The 20,274-nt window shown below is 42.1% G+C and overlaps 1 protein-coding gene across 1 annotated transcript in view; it reads right to left on the bottom strand.

Annotated features, from left to right (window-relative positions):
• ppk13 (pickpocket 13) overlaps nucleotides 1–19,879 on the bottom strand; it is a 275,049-nt gene extending 255,170 nt beyond the window's left edge. The window contains exon 1 of the mRNA XM_067140082.2: nucleotides 19,743–19,879. Within this exon, the coding sequence (XP_066996183.2) occupies nucleotides 19,743–19,879 (137 nt within the window). The remainder of the gene's footprint in view (nucleotides 1–19,742) is intronic.
• Nucleotides 19,880–20,274: the final 395 nt, after the last annotated feature.

Genomic DNA, 20,274 nt, shown 5'->3' with positions numbered 1-20,274 from the left:
CCCTTTCCTTCACCAAATTGTTTCGAAGTAGTCCGTCGCCTCTCAAATCGATGTGGGGCTCCTTACAACCATAGGTCCGAGGTTTGATTAAAACGTTCTGAGTTTGCTAGGTGAAAATTCTGTGAAGCAGGATGCTACCCTTACTTGCACATAGTCCAAGTGATGATCTCCTCTACAATGGGTTAGGAACCAGCGGTGGATTTTATATTCCCAGCCGCCTTAGCACAAAATAGTGGTTGAATGGGTGGCTAAACTTCTAGAAAACTGAACTCAGAGAGTTTGATTAGGCGAAGTGTTATCAGATCCTGTAATGATTAAGAGGAGACCCGCAAGGCAGTATTATTGGACCGTTTTGTTTTCTTATGCGAGGATTGGGGCAAAAGTCATGGCAACTATTTTTTTCTTGTAGATATATGAACGGATCACAAACGTATATGTGTCGTGTGGAAGTTCTGCAGGCATAGTGTGTATGCAGAACAACAGATGGCTTTGTGATAGCTGGTAGTAGCGCAGCGAGGGCTGTGAAATCAGTCAGTTGATGAGTGTCGTGCGAGATGGAAGTAACCCGTGAGAGCAGCGGGCTTACATCAAAATAGCCGTTCTGCGAGGGAGAAATGCGACGGAATGTCACAGTGAATTAGTGGAAGCCCTTGGGAATAATGCCCTACCATACCGTACAGTAGGACGGTGGGTAGGAAAGTTTCAGCAAGGACGTGTGTCAACTAGTGATGAGCAACGTTCGGGACGACCTGTCAGTGTGCGGTCCGACGCGGCACGTGCCGTCATCGAGCAGCTCCTGGATGAAGACAGACGATGGACGCTACTGGAGTTAGAGAGGGTAAGTGGCATCGAGAAACGCACCGTCCACAGGATATTGAGTAATGAGCTGCAACTGCGTAAAATCGCATCGCGGTGTGTACCGCATGCACTGACGGAAGTTCAAAGGTGGGTACGCTATGCAATATGCTCCACCCACCTTGCACGCTGGCAACAGGACGGCGATCAATTCTTGTCACGAATAATCTCCATCGATGACTTTTGGGCCAGGGCATACGAACCAGAACTGAAACGTCAGTCCGCGGAATGGCGACATGCTGGATCAGCAAGGAGGCAGAAGTTCCGTCAGAATCCTTCCCCAGTCAAATTGATGGGGATCGTCGCGTATGACGTCTGGGGTGTCATTGTTTGCCACTTTGTTCCGCATGTCAGAACAGTGACCGCACAGTACTACAGGGACTTCTTGATGCGACAGGTACGACGTGGCGTTCGGGAGAAACGTCCGGTTCTTGTGGACAGTGCAATAATCCTGCACGACAATGCAAAAGCACATAAAGCAGAGTGTGTAGGGCAGCTACTGCGACGTTGGGGATGGGAAGAATTGGAGCACCCACCGTACTCTCCCGACATTTCGCCCAGTGACTTTGATCTCATTCGAAAGATTAAGGAACCACTACATGGTAGGCGGTTTGCAACACGAGAGGACATTGCTAATGCTGTGCGCCAACAAGAGACCCGATTCACACATGGTGCGGCAAATGCTGAGGCAGATGGTATTCAGCGCCTCGCACATCGTTGGCAGCGTGTGGTGTCAGTAGCAGGGGGCTACTTTGAGGGTCTTTAGGCCCAGGAGGTGTCATGTCAACTTAATGTGTACTGTGTTGTCATTCTTTTGCACCGGGAAGGCAATGTTGTCCTGTACAGTACCGTAATCAATTAGTGTGTTACGATATTTCAGTACTATTCATTGTCCTTTACCGGGCGAGTTGGCCATGCGCGTAGAGGCGCGCGGCTGTGAGCTTGCATTCGGGAGATAGTAGGTTCGAATCCGACTATCGGCAGCCCTGAAGATGGTTTTCCGTTGTTTCCCATTTCCAAACCAGGCAAACGCTGGGGCTGTACCTTAATTAAGGCCACGGCTGCTTCCTTCCTACTCCTAGGCATTTCCTATCCCATCGTCGCCATAAGACCTGTCTGTGTCGGTGCGACGTAAATCCCCTAGCAAAAAAAAATGTCCACACATGCAGTTAACACTTTGTCCTTTTGTCTGTATATGTCACATTTTCCAACCGGAATGGTATCTTCAAGAAAAAAATAGCTACCATGACTTTTGCCCCAACCCTCGTACAAATTTAAATGATAGTATGGTAAAGAACTGACATCTCAGTTAAAGCTCTTTAGTGATGATGTTATACTGTGTAGATTAGTAATAGATTAGTAAATAAGTTACAGGATTATGGGCGATTGCAAAAAGTCCTAGACAATGTTGTGTGATGGACAACAGACAATGGTGTGATAGTAAACGTGTGAAAGTTACTTATGGGGATCACTGTAATTACCTAAGTGTTAATATAAGGATAGATCTTCATTGGAGTAGTGGGATTGTAAATGAAGGGTACAGATCTCTGCAAATGGTTATAAGGGTGTTTAGGTGTTGTAGTAGAGATGTAAAGGAGAGGGCATATAAGCCTCTGGTAAGACCCAAACTAGAGTATGGTTCCAATATATGGGACCCTCATCAGGATTACTTGATTCAAGAACTGGATAAACCCAAAGAAAAGCAGCTCGATTTGTTCTGGGTGATCTCCGACAAAAGAGTAGCGGTTACAAAAATGTTACAAAGTTTGGGTTGGCAAGACGTGGGAGAAAGGAGACGAGCTGCTCCACTAAGTAGTAAGTTCCGAGCAGTCAGTAGTGAGGTGGCGTGGAATAACAATAGTAGACGAATTGAGTGATACCTTTAAAAGGATGAAAGATCACAATATGAAGATAAAGTTGGAAGTAAAGGGGACAAACTGGAGCAAACATTCCTTTATAGGAAGGGGAGGTAGGGATTGGAATAACTTACTAAGGTAAATGTTCAATAAATTTCCAATTTCTTTGAAATCATCTAAGAAAAGGCTAGGAAAACAACAGATAGGGAATCTGCCACATGGGTGACTGCCCTAAGTGCAGATCAATAGTGATTGATTGATTGATTGATTGATTGATTGATTGATTGATTGATTGATTGATTGATTGATTGATTGATTGATTGATTGATTGATTGATTGATTGATTGATTGATTGATTGATTGATTGATTGATTGATTGATTGATTGATTGATTGATTGATTGATTGATTGATTTTCTCTCGGAAAAACCTGCCATTCTGTTTTAATTATGTTTCTTTCTTTCTTTCTTTCTTTCTTTCTTTCTTTCTTTCTTTCTTTCTTTCTTTCTTTCTTTCATTCTTTCTTTCTTTGTTAATCCGCTTATCCTCCAGGGTTGAATTTTTTCTCGGACGCAGCGTGAGATCCCACCTCTATTGCCTCAAGGGTAGAGTCCTGAAGCGTGAGACTTTGGGTCGGGAGTTACAACTAGGGACAAGGGCCAGTACCTCGCACAGGGGCATTGTGGGGGAGGTGAAGATTAGTAGGGACAGACAAGGAAGAGGGAAGGAAGCGTCTGTGGCCATAAGTTAGGTACCATCTCGGCATTTGCCTGGAGGGGAGGTGGGAAGCCACTTCGAGGAAGGCTGAGGTGGGAATCGAATCCCCCTCTACTCAGTCGACCTCCCGAGGCTGAGTGGACCCCGTTCCAGCCCTCGTACCACTTTTTCAATTTCGTGGTAGGGCCGGGAGTCGTACCCGGGTCTGCGGAGGTAGCAGTTAATCACACTAACCACTGCACCACAGAGGAAGACATTTTTTTTTCGGGTATAATACTGTTACGATATGTTTTCTTTTTCAGGTAGTTTATAAATGTATTATTCAAAATTAGTTCGCGCAGACTGAAGAACCTAACAGTTAAAAATTAATTTTGCATCCGGGAGATTGCGGGTTCGAATCGCACTGTCGGCAGCCCTGAAGATGTTTTTCCGTGGGTGGCTGTTGGGTGACTGTCTCATCGGACCATATTTATTCGACGGACATCTAACGGGAGCATGCTACCTTCATTTTCTTCAAAATTAACTCCCACAGTTGCTGGAGAACACCACTGCGTGATCGATTACGAATGTGGCTTCAAGAGGACGGGGCCTCACCTCACGATCAGTAGTCGTCCGGAACGATCTTAGTGCTTCTTATTTAAATAAATTGATAGGAAGAGGAGAACCCGTTCACTGGCCCGCCAGATCACCGGATCTAACACAACATGACTTCTTCCTGCGAGGTCAATGAAAGTAGGTAGTGTATGCACAGGAGCCTGAAGATATTAGTCACCTTCGGCAACTGATTACCGTGGCATGCCAAGCTGTTAGACCTGATATGTTACAATGTGCAAGAATGCCTTTGCAACGTCGTGCTGAAATGTGCATAAGCCAAGGTGGTCAATATTTCGAACACTTGTTACGCTGATTATGCAGATTACCCTACTTCCTACCTACAGACCATCATGTCGCAGTCAAGCCTGGCTAAGTAACATCGAATAAAAACGGTCCTTTTCAAGGCCAAATAAAAGTTCACTCTTTGGAACAGGATGATATGCGGGAATATTACAGTCACTGTAAACTACGCTAATGAAATAAATAAAGCGTAGCAGCCTGTGAATTGAACCTGCTACCAGGCAGCTTGGTTGATGCAACAGCAGTGATGCGTAATTTCGCCACCCTTAGCTACCACTAGCTGTGATACGTAGTTAGCATGTTGTAGTCCTTATAGACACTTCCTGTCCAAACGCCAAGCTAGTGTTATTTGCATCTGTGATCGTTCTACACATTCATTATAAACTTAGTTTAAGTGAAATAACAGTGCCGCTAATGATTTCTACCATATTCGGGAGCATTATTTAAACGGTATAGTTGTACTAAGACCATAAAGAAGCAGATATTAATGTGTTTCGGATGACTGTGATATGCACCTTAGTTGGGTTACCTTCCTCCGAAAAAAGTAAGGGGCCTGTGAACCACCCGGTGCAGGGGATACGGTGCATTCCGTTGGATGATTCCGATCGTAGAAACATTCGAAACATAGAAATTTTGCACACCACGATTATCGCGCGAAGGCAGATTTGTCGGAGTTACGTTTTTGGATGGGAATGTCGCTCGGTAATGAAACGTCGTTAGCATTACTGAAGATTTCACGTGTTGGCAATAAGTTTGCGACAAGCCACGCATAACGGATCATTTTCCAAAAACTGACGCTTGCAGTTGATTATGAATCAATGCGTGGATGTTTACTGCGACGCGACTAGTCGTGATATTCCTTTCCTGTGCAATGAGTGTAGAAAAACTGATGTTTTAAAATTTGTTTTTAAGTGCGGCCACTATCCAGTATTCGGGAGATAGTGGGTTCGAACCCCACTGTCGGCAGCCCTGAAAATGGTTTTCCGTGGTTTCCCATTTTCACACCAGGCAAATGCTGGGGCTGTACCTTAACAAAGGCCACGGCCACTTCCTTCCAATTCCTAGCCCCTCCCTGTCCCATCGTCGCCATAAGACCTAACTGTGTCGGTGCGAAGTAAAGCGAGTAGCAAAAAAAATCGTTTACCAGGCAGAACATTAAGAGACGAGAAAGGGCAACGATATTTCAAAATACATCGAACAAAACCATACCTGTAGTAATCGTCAATGGACAAAAGTAAATAATTGAAATAAAAAGGAACACATTTCATCGGGTTTTGAACACGGGACGCAAAAATGTTAAGGCGCGCCGCCACCGCGTCGGTTGAATTTTACGACGCGCTAACAGGCACATAAAACACGTCCGAATTTTCGACTGTCATTTTCTCGGCAACGGTCGAGTGGCTAAGGATAAGCCGAAACATGTGTTCGTTTATTTCGACCCTTTTTTCTCAATGAGCGAAGTTTCTAGTAAATCGGGCTGCTACATTTGGCGGGTTCCCCTCCGGAGTCGAAACTGAAAAGAGATGGCTTCAGATATTACAAAATGTTATCATCTGTTGTGAACCATTAACCACACTCATTACTTCAGCATATGAATGAGATAAATATACTGACTACTTCCAGCACTTTCCCCATAGGTTACAGTAAAGTCGGTCTGGAAACACAGCGATTCAAGGTTAACTTCGTCGGTGAATTCATTTCCTTTTAACAAAATACTGCTGATCGAAACTACAGACTCAACCTATTAAGTTTCCCACACCTTGATTCGACTTTCTTCACTATACCCTTGGAAAATATATGCCCTAACCACGCAAACTCGCCTACCTGCACCTAACATTCGATCTTCTTAGATTTCGTTCCAGCTTGTATCAATTTATCACTGGAAATTCCAGTTATTTTACAATATCTTCTAGATTTCTTCTCAATTAAAAAATATCAGGCTGCAGATTATTGACAGAATCTACCATTACAACCAAGATATCAGCATAACGAGAAGAAGTTGGTCACCTACATAAGACAACTGCAGATTTCTGGATTCCCCCTTCTGCAGAAAATCTACAGAAGCTAGCATTTTAGTTTGCAGGAAGAAGTAGAATTCCTCGCCGATTTCGTCGAGAAAATGGTATGGCAGTCTGGGATTGGCTACAGTCCTTTTTGGAACGTTTCCCAACTTTAGTTAGGAAAAGGCCACATGGTCTCTCTGTTGAGTCGGCTATGGCAACGAATAGGGAAGCAATTGCAGAATATTTTTTCTTTAATTCTGGATGTGTTGTCATCGAACAATTTACTGGATAAGCCCGGACACTTGTACAATATGGATGAAACTTGTTTGCAGATGAATCCTAGGCCAGACACTGTGATAGCAGAGCAAGTTTCTCCCACTTTGTACCAAGTGACTTCTGGAGAAAAAATAGAAACAAAAACAGTTATTGCCTGCTGCAATGCTGAAGGTAACTTCATTCCCCCAGCATGCATTCTAAAAGGTAAGAAAAAGAAACCCGAATGGGAGGACGTCTTCCAATTGGTTCAACTGTATATATGAATGAGAAATCCGGGAATGTCACGTCCGATATATTCATGAGGTGGTTGAAATACCACTTTATTCCCAAGAAACAACAAGAAAAAATGGTCCTGTTTCTTGATGGTCACGCCTCGCATTGAACTGATCCCGACATGTTAGATCTCACTACAAAAAACGTCGTGATCATGATTTGTTTACCACCTCACTTGACCCTTTTTCTTCAACCACTTGACAGCTGTGTTATCAAATCCTTAAAACAGGCATTTTACAAGACACTGCCCAACTGGGCATTGTCTCATCCTGGACGTAAAGTCTCAAGATCACAGTTCCCAGATTTCCTCAGGGAGGCTTGGAAGAAGGCTGTAGTCCCATCCACTGCTCAGTCTGAATTTGCAAGTTGCTTTACGACGCACCGACACAGATAGGTCTTATGGCGACGATGAGACAAGAAAGGGCTAGGAGTGGGAAGGAAGCGGCCGTGGCCTTAATTAAGGTACAGCCCCAGCATTTGCCTGGTGTGAAAATGGGAAACCACGGAAAACCATTTTCAGAGCTGCCGACAGTGGGGTTCGAACCTACTATCTCCCGAATACTGGATACTGGCCGCACTTAAGCGACTGCAAGTCTGAATTTGAAGCGTGCGGTTTGTACCTACAAAACCCGGAAATAATACCAGAGGAGGCGTTTCAACTGTCCGATTTGGTTTCGGCAAATGAGACCGACAGGAATGAAAGAGATTGTTCAGATAGCAGAGGATGTGCTCCTCCCTCAGAGGAAGACAACAACAGACTTGAAGACCCAGCGGAATCAGCGATTGCAAATGAGACAAAACCAGGAGGACCCTTTGAAGCAATTTCTGCTATACCTATCTTGGATCCGTTACCTATGTGCAGAAAGAAATCAGCTGCAGTTCTCACAGAACAACATCGAATAGAAGATGCAAGAGCTCGACGAGAGAAAAGTAAGACCAAGAAATCCACTACGAGTCATTTTGTTAGACTAAGCAGGTCAGAGAATGCCAGTGACTTTTGTGCTGGGTGTGCCCTCAATTATTACGACAAAAATGGACCACAGTTAGACTGGATTCAGTGCGTCGTTTTTGATAAATGGTTACATGAAACCTGTAAATATTCAGAAAACATGTGCAATAACTGTGCTAAAGAACTCCGACGCAATAGTTATTTATATAGCCGATTTCATGTGGTTACAATTTAATTTTATGTATTTAATGTTTGATAAGCATAAAAAATATGCTTTATGAATTGTATTTAGACGATTTGTCCCCTGAATGACATAAAACTAGTAGTCGAAACTCATCCAGATGTAATTGCCATTGCTCGGGGTGAGATGACTAATTACATGTCTTTATAAATAAATGTCTAAAACATAAAATTACTAATGACTGGCACCGTTAACTGGTCAATATATAGGACGCATTCGGCAAAATATACTTGTTTTATATCTAACTGAGACTCTCAATTTTCATGTAAATTTTTATCCTCAAAACACTAAGTTGGGCATCTTCCCCCGATCTACTTCTGTATGTTCCTATTGTAACATTTCTCACTTAATTGGTGCGTACAGAAAATCTGGTCCTGACAACCGTTTTGTGGTCAGAAATCGCACTAACCTTAAAGCATCTCACCCTCCTCCAATGACTGCATTTTCTTTTCTAAATTTGCTGTAAACGCTTGGCCTGGTATGCTTATCCACGAAATACTTCCGTAGTAGTTGTTACGATCCTTCCTGTTCCCTTGCTTATAGATTGGTGCAATTGCTGATTTCTTCCATTCCGATTGCACCTTATTTAAATTCCATGTTAATCCTGTTTCTCGGTGAACTCGTTTTACCCCTACCTCGTCACTATATTTCAATATTTATGGTCTATTTCTTTCAGACTGGCACTGCTTTACAGCCCTGATGTTTATTTACCATTCTCTCCAATTTTTCAAACGTTCTATAATTATCATTGTTACGACGAAAACAAATTCAATGATGGAATCTTTGAAGATAAATATATCCTTTCACTTTGAGTAGGTCTTCAAAATGTCCTTTTATCTGTCCATCGATTCGGCATAATCTACAGTGAGTTCATATGATTTTATCTGTAATGCTATTCATTCCCGTTTTGACTCCCTTTTACACTGCAGAAAGGTCCCTTACTACTTGACAGACTCTTCATATTATTTTCAAAATCCTATAATCCGTTTCATTTTGGCTGTTTTGTATTATTTCCTACTGTCAGCATTTCTTGTTTGAATAACTTTTCGTATACCTTCTTTCACGTTTGCAAGGTGCCTTGACTGCTTCGATACGCCACGATGTACGCTGTTTCCCAACTTTAAATATTATCTTATCCTTTCAAGCTTGACATCCCTCTATTCCAACAATTTTATATTTATAGTGTATTCTGGAGCTGATCATTATGATATCTTTGGAATGTTTCACGGAACAATGAATTTACATAACCTGTGATATTTGAAGCTATTTCTTCGTTTCGACTTAGTTAATTTATAAGGTTCTACCGTCGATTGCGCAGAATGCGTTATAAATTGCATTTACATAACCTGAAGCTTTTCCACCCTTATTAGTTGGTAGTCAGTCCTTACTTTAATCATATTAGGCCTAGTAGTATTTCGTTTACTGCATGGAGGTAGTGGTCAGTATCATCGACTCCGGTGAATACTCGTATTTTACTTAGAGATTTTCGTAAATTGCGATTCAGTCTATTACCCACCTTGCATCTGTAATGTCTCAAGTTTAGAGATGAATAACCCCCTGCTTGGAGAATAAATTTGGAACACTCAGAAATCCAGACAACGTCTCCGATTCCTGATACGACACCGATCTTTCTCACAATTACATAATTTACGTAATTTTCAATAGTATTTCCAATGTCTGCACTGAATCTGAAACCACCCTTTACTCTCTCTGGTGTTAAACTGTCCCACCCATTGCTCCACAAGACTCGTTTGTCTCATCCTGATAATGTATTTGCATATTATGCCCTTCACATACACAGTAGTTAATACACTGATGTCATCCTAGCCCGAGTTCCTGCAATCACCGAATCTTCCTACACCCTCATTCATTCACATGCCAAGTAGGAAGTATGTGCGTGCTCGTGTTTATTGCACCTGTTAAGAAAATCAACATCACAATTTCTGTCATGTGGCCACCGAGACGAATGACAATATGACAACCAGAATAGTTCCGTTTTATGAGAGTTAGGGAAGCTCATTGGACTACTTATAAATCGCAAATGGAATTAAAATAATTTACTATTTATGAAGTTACTAGACGTATTTCAATAATAATAATAATAATAATAATTCATGTTACTTGCTTTACGTCCCACTAACTACTTTAACGGTTTTCGGAGACACCAAGGTGCCTGAATTTAGTCCAGAGGGAGTTCTTTCACGTATCAGTAAATCTACCGACACAAGGCTGACGTATTTGAGCATCTTCAAATACGACCGGACTGAGCCAGGATCGAACCTGCCGAGTTGGGGTCACAAGGCCAGCGCCTCAACCGTCTGAGCCACTCAGCCCGGCGGGACGTATATCAATTAGAGCATGAATATTTCAATGGAATTTACTGTGATTCTAGTTTCACTTCAGGGATTAGCGATATCTTTGTGCTATTTGCTTTACGTCGCACCGACACAGATAGGTCTTATGGTGACGATGGGAGAGGAACGGCCTAGGAATGGAAAGGAAGCGGCCGTGGCCTTGATTAAGGTACAGCCCCAGCATTTCCCTGGTGTGAAAATGGGAAACCACGGAAAACCATCTTCAGGACTGCCGACAGTGGGATTCGAACACAGCGATATCTTTGTTCATATGCCATATTATTTTAGAGGTTGCGGAAGGTTTAGCGTATTTGAGTGTGAGATGAAAATCAAGCCCCTGAATTGTGAAATAATGTACTTTCATGGCATTTGTCTTATAGGTCGCCGTGGACGGGAATCGATCCACTTAAGTACCATCAGGTTCCCATTATTGTCATAGGGTTTGGTTTAATGAGCTGTGATATAAAATTAATGTTATAAAATAGTAGTGTTCTGCAAGAAGTAATGCTATATATATTAATATTAATGACGTACGTACGTTAAAGAAAGTCCCCTATTAGATGCTTCTCTTACCTTTCAATCCAAGGTCTGTCCGAGTCTACTATAAAACGAAGTCCGTGAAAAGACGAATTTGTGAAGTAATCCTTGACTATGGCAAGCATAGTGAACTGTACGACAATCTAACCGGAGCATAACGCGTACTGACTCCTGGCGTGACGCTCTGTTTTGGCGCACGCTTGGCAGCCCGCCGATAACAATTGGAGGACTGTAACGAGCTTGCGTATATACCGAGTCGATTGTATCTCTTTATTAAAAAGGACACGTGAGGCATTATACATATTCCACATCAGATATCATCACTCAACCTTGTAGAAAATATCCTGTTCATTTTGATAAACCGAAAACAATGTTACATGGAAAGTCGAAAGGAAAGTTTAATAATAATAATAATAATAATAATAATAATAATAATAATAATAATAATAATAATAATAAACCGACGCCTTGGCTGAATAGTAAGCGTTGAGACTTTCGGTACAAAGGGTCTCGGGTTCGACTCCCAACCGGGACGGGGAGTTTAATCACGTCTTATTAACTCTTTTGTCCCGGGGACTGGTGTTTGTGTTTGTCCCAAAATTCCCCTCTTCATATTCAAACAAAACACCACACTACGTACCGCCTCAGAAAACTGCAATAGTTATTACATCCCTCCATATAGGGTTGGGGTCAGGAAAGTCATCCGGCCGTAAACAGGGCTAAATCCGCATGTGCGACACAATCGTACCCGCGACCCTACAGGTGTGACAAAAGCGACATAATAATAATAATAATAATAATAATAATAATAATAATAATAATAATAATAATAATATCTCTCTAACGTCACTTCGATTGTTTTAGGTTGTAAAAGACGATAAAAGTGTCGGAAGTTTGACCCACAGAAGTTCTTAAACATATTGGAAGTCAACGGCCTTGGAGTCGTCGCATTTAAACACCCTTCTATGCCACCGTTGGTATCGAACTCGGTACTTAGGGAATAGAACAACAGCTGCCAGACGACTAATCCATTAAGGTCGGTTTTCTATTATTATGATGTATTTCTACCCTCGCCAACATTTGAAGGATAATCATTCGTCTCCCCGTGTATTAACAATCACTGTACGAGCCTAGGTCAATTTGCCGGGTATTTCCTGTGCTGTGTCTGGGCGTATGGATGATGCAATAGCCGCCTCACCCATGTAGCTCGCCCGGTGATGACATGATCTCAGCTAGTCTGCGATAACCTCCCGCACAGCGTACAGCGTGATTGCTTATTAATCGGTTTAGTGCGTTTTATGACTTCTAAATTAAGTATTGAACAGCGTATTTTCGTGTGCTGTTGATTTTTAAAGCACAGATCTGCTAGGAGAGTGAGAATTGAATTCCGCGTACAATTTTCCGGAGCGTGATTGCCAACGTGTTAAGAAAATTGTTAATAAATTCAAAACTGCGTATTCAATGCGAAACAAACAACGAGTTAAACAACCGACTGTCTTTAATTACGAAACACTTCAGATATTCGTGCAAAACTCGAGTGATACCCCCGAAAATCTTCAAGGAAATCGCCTCATCAAAGTGAGGTTTCATATTCTTCTCCACGGGAGCCAGCAAGAAAAGTGAAATATAAGACTTGCAAAGTCACGCAAGTGTAAAATTTTAGCCCAAGAAATGCAGCCGCAAGGAAAAATTTCAATTTTCTTCGACCTGTCAACAGTTGTGCCTTACAACCTGAATTAGTGTTGTTTTCTGATTAGGTCTGATTTTATTTGCATGGACATGTGAATTGAATAATAACCGGTAGTGGTTGCGTGAGGATCTAATAATTACTGAGACTCAACTTCATGACCTTAAGATAGGAGTTTGGAGCACTATTAGTGCTAAAAGAATTTTAGGCCCATCATTTTAACGTCAGCATTTCTGGCCGATACATAGAATTAATATTGAAGGAGTTCTTCTTCAACTGACTGAACAAGAAAGGTCGCTCAGATGTTTCCACGAAACGGGACTAGCCCACTCATAATTCAATTAACGCAGTGTGAGGTGTTTTCGTGGACAAAATAATAAGTGCAGATCTAGGGTCGCTCGCTCTCCTGATTTAATGCCTTGCGACTTCTATTTATGAAAAGTAGAGTGTACAGAAGTACCCCCTCCATCCACAGTAGGGTGAATTGGACAGTTCGGCCACCACCACCTCCGCTAGCGCAGAACAGAGCACCTCTGCCGCATAGTGTGATGACGTAATTGAGGAAGAGAGCTTGCTGTATCCCATGACGTCATAACGTAACCTGACAGTCTTAACCTAAACTTACAGGGCAGGCCCTATGCTTAAGTCTGAGAGTTCAATTCGGCTGAGATAGACCAACTTTCTGAGCTCCAATTCCAGAGTTCGATTCTTGTTGGATTCCGGTGGTATTTGAAGGTGCTCAAATACGTCAGTCTCGTGTCGGTAGATTTACTGGCACGTAAAAGAACTCCTGCGGAACTAATTTCCGGCACCTCGACGTCTTCGAAAACCGTAAAAGTAATTAGAGGGACGTACAAACAAAAAACACTATTATTATCATCAGATAATTCTGTTACTGGAGGGGGCTCCAACAAGAAAGCTCGTTAGGTAGTTGTTATAGTCTGTATCCCGTCATAATTTCGGCCTAGCTCAATGCAGAAGCGCATGGTGCGTCCGGATGTGGGCAATAAAATATCCAATTACTAAAATATACTAAAGTATATGGACAGGTATACGTACAGTGGTCTGCCAAATTATTACACTCAGATTGAAAATACATGGATTTGCTTACATTTTGGTAAAATAAATATATATTTCTGGTAATATTTCATGCATTTTCTTTATTTCATTTGTATTTCACATATTCTGTTTACCGCTTTCCACAGAAAAAACTGTTTCTTAACTACAATTGTCTTTGTAATGATCAAACGTTTAGTATTTTGTGAAGCCACCCTTAGCTGCAATCAGTGCAGAGACCCTTCTTGGCATACTTGTAATGCATTTTCTTGCCTGTTCCTCCATATTTTTGCTCTTCCAAACCTCAATAAGTCTTTCTAGGAGCATGTTCTTGCTTGTAATGACATCTTGTTTAGTAATTCCTTTTTTCAGTGCCTTCCAAATGTTTTCTATTGGATTCATGTCAGGCGAGTTGACTGGCCAGTCCAATACATTAATTTTTTGATTCTATAGGAATTCTGTCACCAATTTAGGCTTGTGGCATGGTGCTAAATCATGCATGGAGGTAACATCATTTTTCGGGAATCATTCTGAGACTTGAGGCAAAAGTTCGTTCCTTAGCACCAGTTCGTACTGATTCTTCCGCATTGTGCCTTGAACAATATCATTATGGAGAGAGAATGTTTCACCAGTTCTACAACACATTCTTCATTGAACTTTTCATTGGTGCAGCATCGAACAAACTTTTATCATCAAGGATCTGTATCGAAGATTCATCTGTGTAGCAAACCTAAAAAATACAATGCCAGGGTAAGAGAGTATTAATCAATATTATCTTATATCATGAGAACGCAAGAAATTGCATGTACGATTTTACAAACCTCATTCCAATCTTCCTCTGACCAATTTTTGTGATCGTTAGCCAACTGAAGCCTATTTTGTTTCATAGCAGTTGTCAACTTTGGTTTCTTTAAAGGGCGGCGGCATTTCAGATCCATCTCTTTGAAACGCCGGTGTAAAGTTCTTTGTGATAAAGCAATCCCAGCATTCCAAAGTTTATTGGTTAACACTTTAGAAGATGTCCGACAAATTTTTGTTGCATAATTGTGAATTATTCTGCCTATTCTGGACGAAGTTATCCTTTTTCTGCCACACCAACCTCTGCGGCATGAGTCAAGAGGTGTGCTTGTTTTCATTTTTTTGGCGATATCTCTCACCGATGACCGTGAAATCCCCACGATTGATGCAATCGGCCATTGGTTATACTGACAGTAGGGCAATAATGTAGAAATTGTGGCTTTCTTACGAAGGCTTAAGTCACAAGACTTTCCCATCTCAATTTGTAGGTTAGAATCCCTAAACGGAGAATAACAACGGATTTAATGCATTGTTCCACACGGCTTCTTATTACTAAGTACTCTGCATTCCTTACTGTAAAAGTAACTTGTAATTACAAACATTAAAAGAGAACAGATAGACCACAATAACCATAGGACGTCAACGAACAATTGTAATACACAACTTGCGCGCCAATAGTGCTGAAGTTCCAGGCTGACCAACAATGACACGACACTATTTCGGGACTTGCCAACTTCTTGATATATGTAGCAGACTCCAAAGAATAAATAACTCCTGAAAAGACAAGCTGTAGCACTAACAATGGAAAATACAACAGCTTTGCTCTTCAAAAAGGTAAATACTTGTTCTGAGTATAATAATTTGGCAGACCACTGTACATATAAATCTAGTGAATGAGCACGCGGGTAATCGGGTAGAATAGATTTCTTAAGTTAAACACACGAATTAAATTGAAATGCAATTGAATGAAAAGAATATATAACAAAACGAATAACCGACCAATGGTTGGTCAAAGAAAAATGACACGCACATATACATAAAGTAACATTATTGTCAAAACGCTTACAACGGGTAAGGAACCCGAGAAATAGAAAAACATGTATACCGTACATGGAATATGTTTGAATTACATTTTATTTCGTTATATTGCCTGCCTCGTTGTCCCTAGTTCTTTGCCCGAAGGCTCGATATATAACCGTTCATGAGATGCGATAGTAATATCCGATAGGCCCTACACTAGTAATTGGCCTAATTTACATATATATACACTCCGATCACTCGGACACAAATATATAAAACACTCTTTCACACGATTACAACTTTAGTATTTGGCTACTATTTACAATAACCTCCGCGCAGAAATAATTTCAATCTGTGCGGCACTAAATTAAGGGAACTAGCCCGATTGTAATTTTTCCTTGGCAGCGGTTGTCTTTTGAGCGACTCGCACGCGTTAATAACACAATTCGCGTACGCGTTAAATAATACTTATACATTGTATATCGTCACTAGCTCTTGTGAGCTAACTCATGCGATTGTACTTTAGTCTGAATGGGAGGAGTACGCCCATCCCCTAGTTCCGGATTATCCGAAATTAAGGGAGAGAGCACTCTTTTATTGCAATTTGTTCAATTTTGATACATACCTTAAATTTTAAATTTTCCTCTTATATTTGTTTAACTATACTAAATGTAATATGTTTTGTCCTAGACTTTGGCAATGCTATATTGTCTAGGATAGGGCCTCTCAGAGTGCATGCGCCGTGCAGTGCACGGGCACAAGGTGCAGGAGACGACTTCACTTGGTTGACCAGAGTGCAAACTCCCACTCCACTTTCCATACACCTGTCTAACCCGTTCGGCCTGTCTTCGCCTTCTCCACCTTCCCCGCTGATCCTCCCCTCACTGCGAAATGTTTATGTGCGGTGAGCGGGGACACTGTTGTATGGGACAACGTTACCGGAGTTAAAACACTCTTCTTTCAATTTGGTTTGAGCAGAAAATTTATCTTCTCTAGCTCTTCTTTTCCTTTATCTTTGCAATGATACCAGTTACAAGGGACCGGCTGACAGCAATTTGAGAGCCTTCTTTAAATTACAATCAGAAATAGACCTACTCGCACGCAATCTAGTTTTCGTACAAGTCAATGCAGGAAAAAATACCTTTCACATATGCATGTGGAACCAAATTTAGAAATAATCCTAGCTGCTTCTCGATGCAGCTTAGGAAAATCTTCCTTCGACAAATTCTCGTAGAATTTGAGCTAAGCCTTTGTATTGGAAAATCTTTTTGATTAACTTATCACATAATTATTGTCCCACGTATTAAGCATTTGGATTTATCGTCACGACTGACAAAGAAATTCGAAAATTCCCAGTTCGATTGAAATGGACTTTCGGAAGTCTTTGCTTTCTTTGAAACAGGTTGCTCCATTTATATGTTGTTGTCTTGCGCTTATCTATTTCATTGATAAACAAGCTTTCTATCACCGAACGCTTCGTCGCTCTCAGCGCACCACACCATCCGAGTCAAGCCGAGTTGAGTCGAGTAGGAACGATGCACAGAGCACGGAGTCTCTGCGCCTCGATATGCACGCGTGAGATATTGAGCGTTTGAGAGGCCCTGGTCTAGGACAACATGTATCTTACCTTAAAATATTTATATACTTAAAACAAAAATGATCATTATCAAACATACAATTTAACTGCTCACCTCGTGGCAAACTACCAAAAAACACACACTTCTACTTCACAGCCGAAATAATTTAAATAATTGTAAATACCCACTTTCCACTAGATACTACATATTATGTCAAACCTTTTCAGGCAAGACACATGCCAACCCTTGCGTTGAAATCACCCATTATAAATTCCCGCTTCTTCATTTTCCAATTTAATCTGGTTTACAACATCAATAAGATCTCCAAAGAAGGTTTTCTTCTCAAACGGGGACCCCGATGGGTGGTTGTAATCAAAACCTATAAAAATCTCTCTCCCACTCTGATTTCCTATCTTTATTTTTACCCAAATAATTTCCTCACAACCCGATTCCCATAGCTCTACCTGATTGCATATTTCATATTTTACAATCACTGATATCCCTCCCGAGTAACGCCCTTACAGGCTCCTTTTATGTTACATTCTACTCCAGACCTTATAGCCCGGTATTTGTACATTGTAGCTCCCCGGCAACCAAGTCTCTACCATCCCAATAATCTCACTATCTCGCACTGGATCTCTAACTTCATCATTTTCCAGTTTGCTTAATATACCCTCAACATTTATTAATCCCACGACCCAATCTAGCTATTTTTTTTTTTTTTTTTGCCAGTTGCTTTACGTCGCACCGACACAGATAGGTCTTATGGCGACGATGGGACAGGAAAGGACTAGGAGTGGGAAGGAAGCGGCCATGGCCTTAATTAAGGTACAGCCCCAGCATTTGCATGGTGTGAAAATGGGAAACCACGGAAAACCATTTTCAGGGCTGCCGACAGTGGGGTTCGAACCTACTATCTCCCGAATACTGGATACTGGCCGCACTTAAGCGACTGCATCTATCGAGCTCGGTAGTCTAGCTATTTATTTGTGGGTATATCTGCTGTCGCCAAGGCCTTACTTCTCGCAATTCGTGCTTTTTCTAACTGTATAATGGATCCACTTGTGGAGCTAACTATTTCTTCTTCCAACCCCCTGGCTTCCTCAGACCTTATCAGCCCTTTTTTGGCCCAAACATATTTCAATAACGCTGGTTTACGTTTCTTTTCTTCTTTTCTCCCTGGGTTGTCTTGCCTCCTAGGGACCCCCTCTTCTTCTTGAGTTGATTTCCTGGGTTGGTGAAATGAAATGAAATGTATGGCTTTTACTGCCGGGATATCCCAGGACGGGTTCGGCTCGCCAGGTGCAGGTCTTTCTATTGACCCCTGTAGGCGACCTGCGCGTCGTGATGAGGATGAAATGGTGATGAAGACAACACATACACCCAGCCCCCGTGTCATTGGAATTAACCAATTAAGGTTAAAACCCCCGACCCGGCCGGGAATCGAACCCGGAACCCTCTGAACCGAAGGCCAGTACGCTGACCGTTCAGCCAACGAGTCGGACCCTGGGTTGGTGATGCCTGGTTTCGAGCGCCGCGTCATCCAGTTCACTGTCCGTGCTTTGTTGATTGCCACGCACAGCTGCTGACTCGGATCTACTGTCGTCACTTACTAGTCCGCTGGCGTTCCGTATAGCTGACACATCAGGGCAATGCTCCAGCTCGCGTAGCTTACTAGCAGTCCATGTCCTACTCCAAGAATCGCCCGCTGTTACAAGTCTGTTTCCACGGATAAATGCTTTTAGACCCGAATGCCGCGCCTTCCCTCGATGAAAACGTAATGCTCGTATATTTTCCATTTCTCCTTGATCCAATTCTTTTTAAATCCATATTTTTGCGCCCTTCAAGCTTGTTGCACATTCCGAAATTGTTCGGGCCTTCAAACTTGATACCATACATATTTTCACTGGTCTTCTTCCTACAATCCTCCCTGAAAAATGAAATGTATGGCTTTTTTTAGTGCCGGGATATCCCATGACGGGTTCGGCTCGCCAGGTGCAGGTCTTTCTATTTGACTCCCGTAGGCGACCTGCGCGTCGTGATGAGGATGAAATGACGATTAAGACAACACAATACACCCAGCCACCGTGCCATTGGAATTAACCAATTAAGGTTAAAATCCCTGACCCGGCCGGGAATCGAACCCGGGACAATCTGAACCGAAGGCCAGTACGCTGACCGTTCAGCCAACGAGTCGGACATATTCCTCCCTAACCTAAAGGTACTATCGATATCACACTCATTTTAACTCGAGCTTCAACTTCTCCCTGAATAAGGAAAGTATTCTGTCTAACATATCGTTAAGTTCTCTTTTTCTGTTTCTGCCAGCCCGTAGATCCTATCTTCCTTCACTCGTGTCCTTTCCTTTTCTTCGAGGTTCCTTTGCCTTTCTTCTATATCCAGGACTTTCTTCCTCATTTCATCTATCTAGCCAACGGCCGTAGCCGTGTTGAAACACCGAATCCCGTGAGATCTCCGAAGTTAAGCAACATTGGGCGTGATCAGGAGTTGGATGGGTTGCCACGCGCTGCTGGTGGGGGTAAGGGAATGGAGGAGCGGAAAGGAACTGGCCACCCTACCGCACATAAACTCCGAGTCAGAAACACCTCTGCGGAGGTTCGGACCTGCCTTCGGGCAGAATAACCCTTACCTTACCTCATCTATCTCGTTCATGTCGTGCAGTACGCTCTCTTTCATATCCTTAAGTTCTGTTTGTATGAAGGTATTCAAATCCTTAAATTCATTTTTTGTTCCATTAACATTACCTTTGTCTTCTCCGCTTGGCATTCTTGCGTGACCTCCTTGAGCTACTCAATATCTTCCCATGACAGTCCAGGGTCCGGATATAGTTCCACTCCACCGATCACTAGTAGTACCATCACCAGAACTAATGAAAATATCAAGCTATTTTTCACCATTTGAGTTGATTTAACTTTCCACCTGCCCTGCCATCTGCCTATAGCACATCTGCAATGATCAACTGAAACTCCCATGTTAGCACACTTCTACACTTTTCACTCGCTCAGTACACCACGTCCTTTCACCTCGCAAGCTGAATTGCATCTGGATTGTACTTTAGTCTAACAAACACTTCACAAAGAAATATGTCTTGTTGGCTCGCAAATTACGACACACCGCACTTGGCGTTTTCAAACAGCGAGCGAATGAGACAATGAAACAGT

The sequence above is a fragment of the Anabrus simplex genome, chromosome 2 (genome assembly GCF_040414725.1).
Source record: "Anabrus simplex isolate iqAnaSimp1 chromosome 2, ASM4041472v1, whole genome shotgun sequence".
Taxonomy (NCBI): Eukaryota; Metazoa; Arthropoda; class Insecta; order Orthoptera; family Tettigoniidae; genus Anabrus; species Anabrus simplex.
This window is presented reverse-complemented; position numbering and strand designations above follow the sequence as displayed.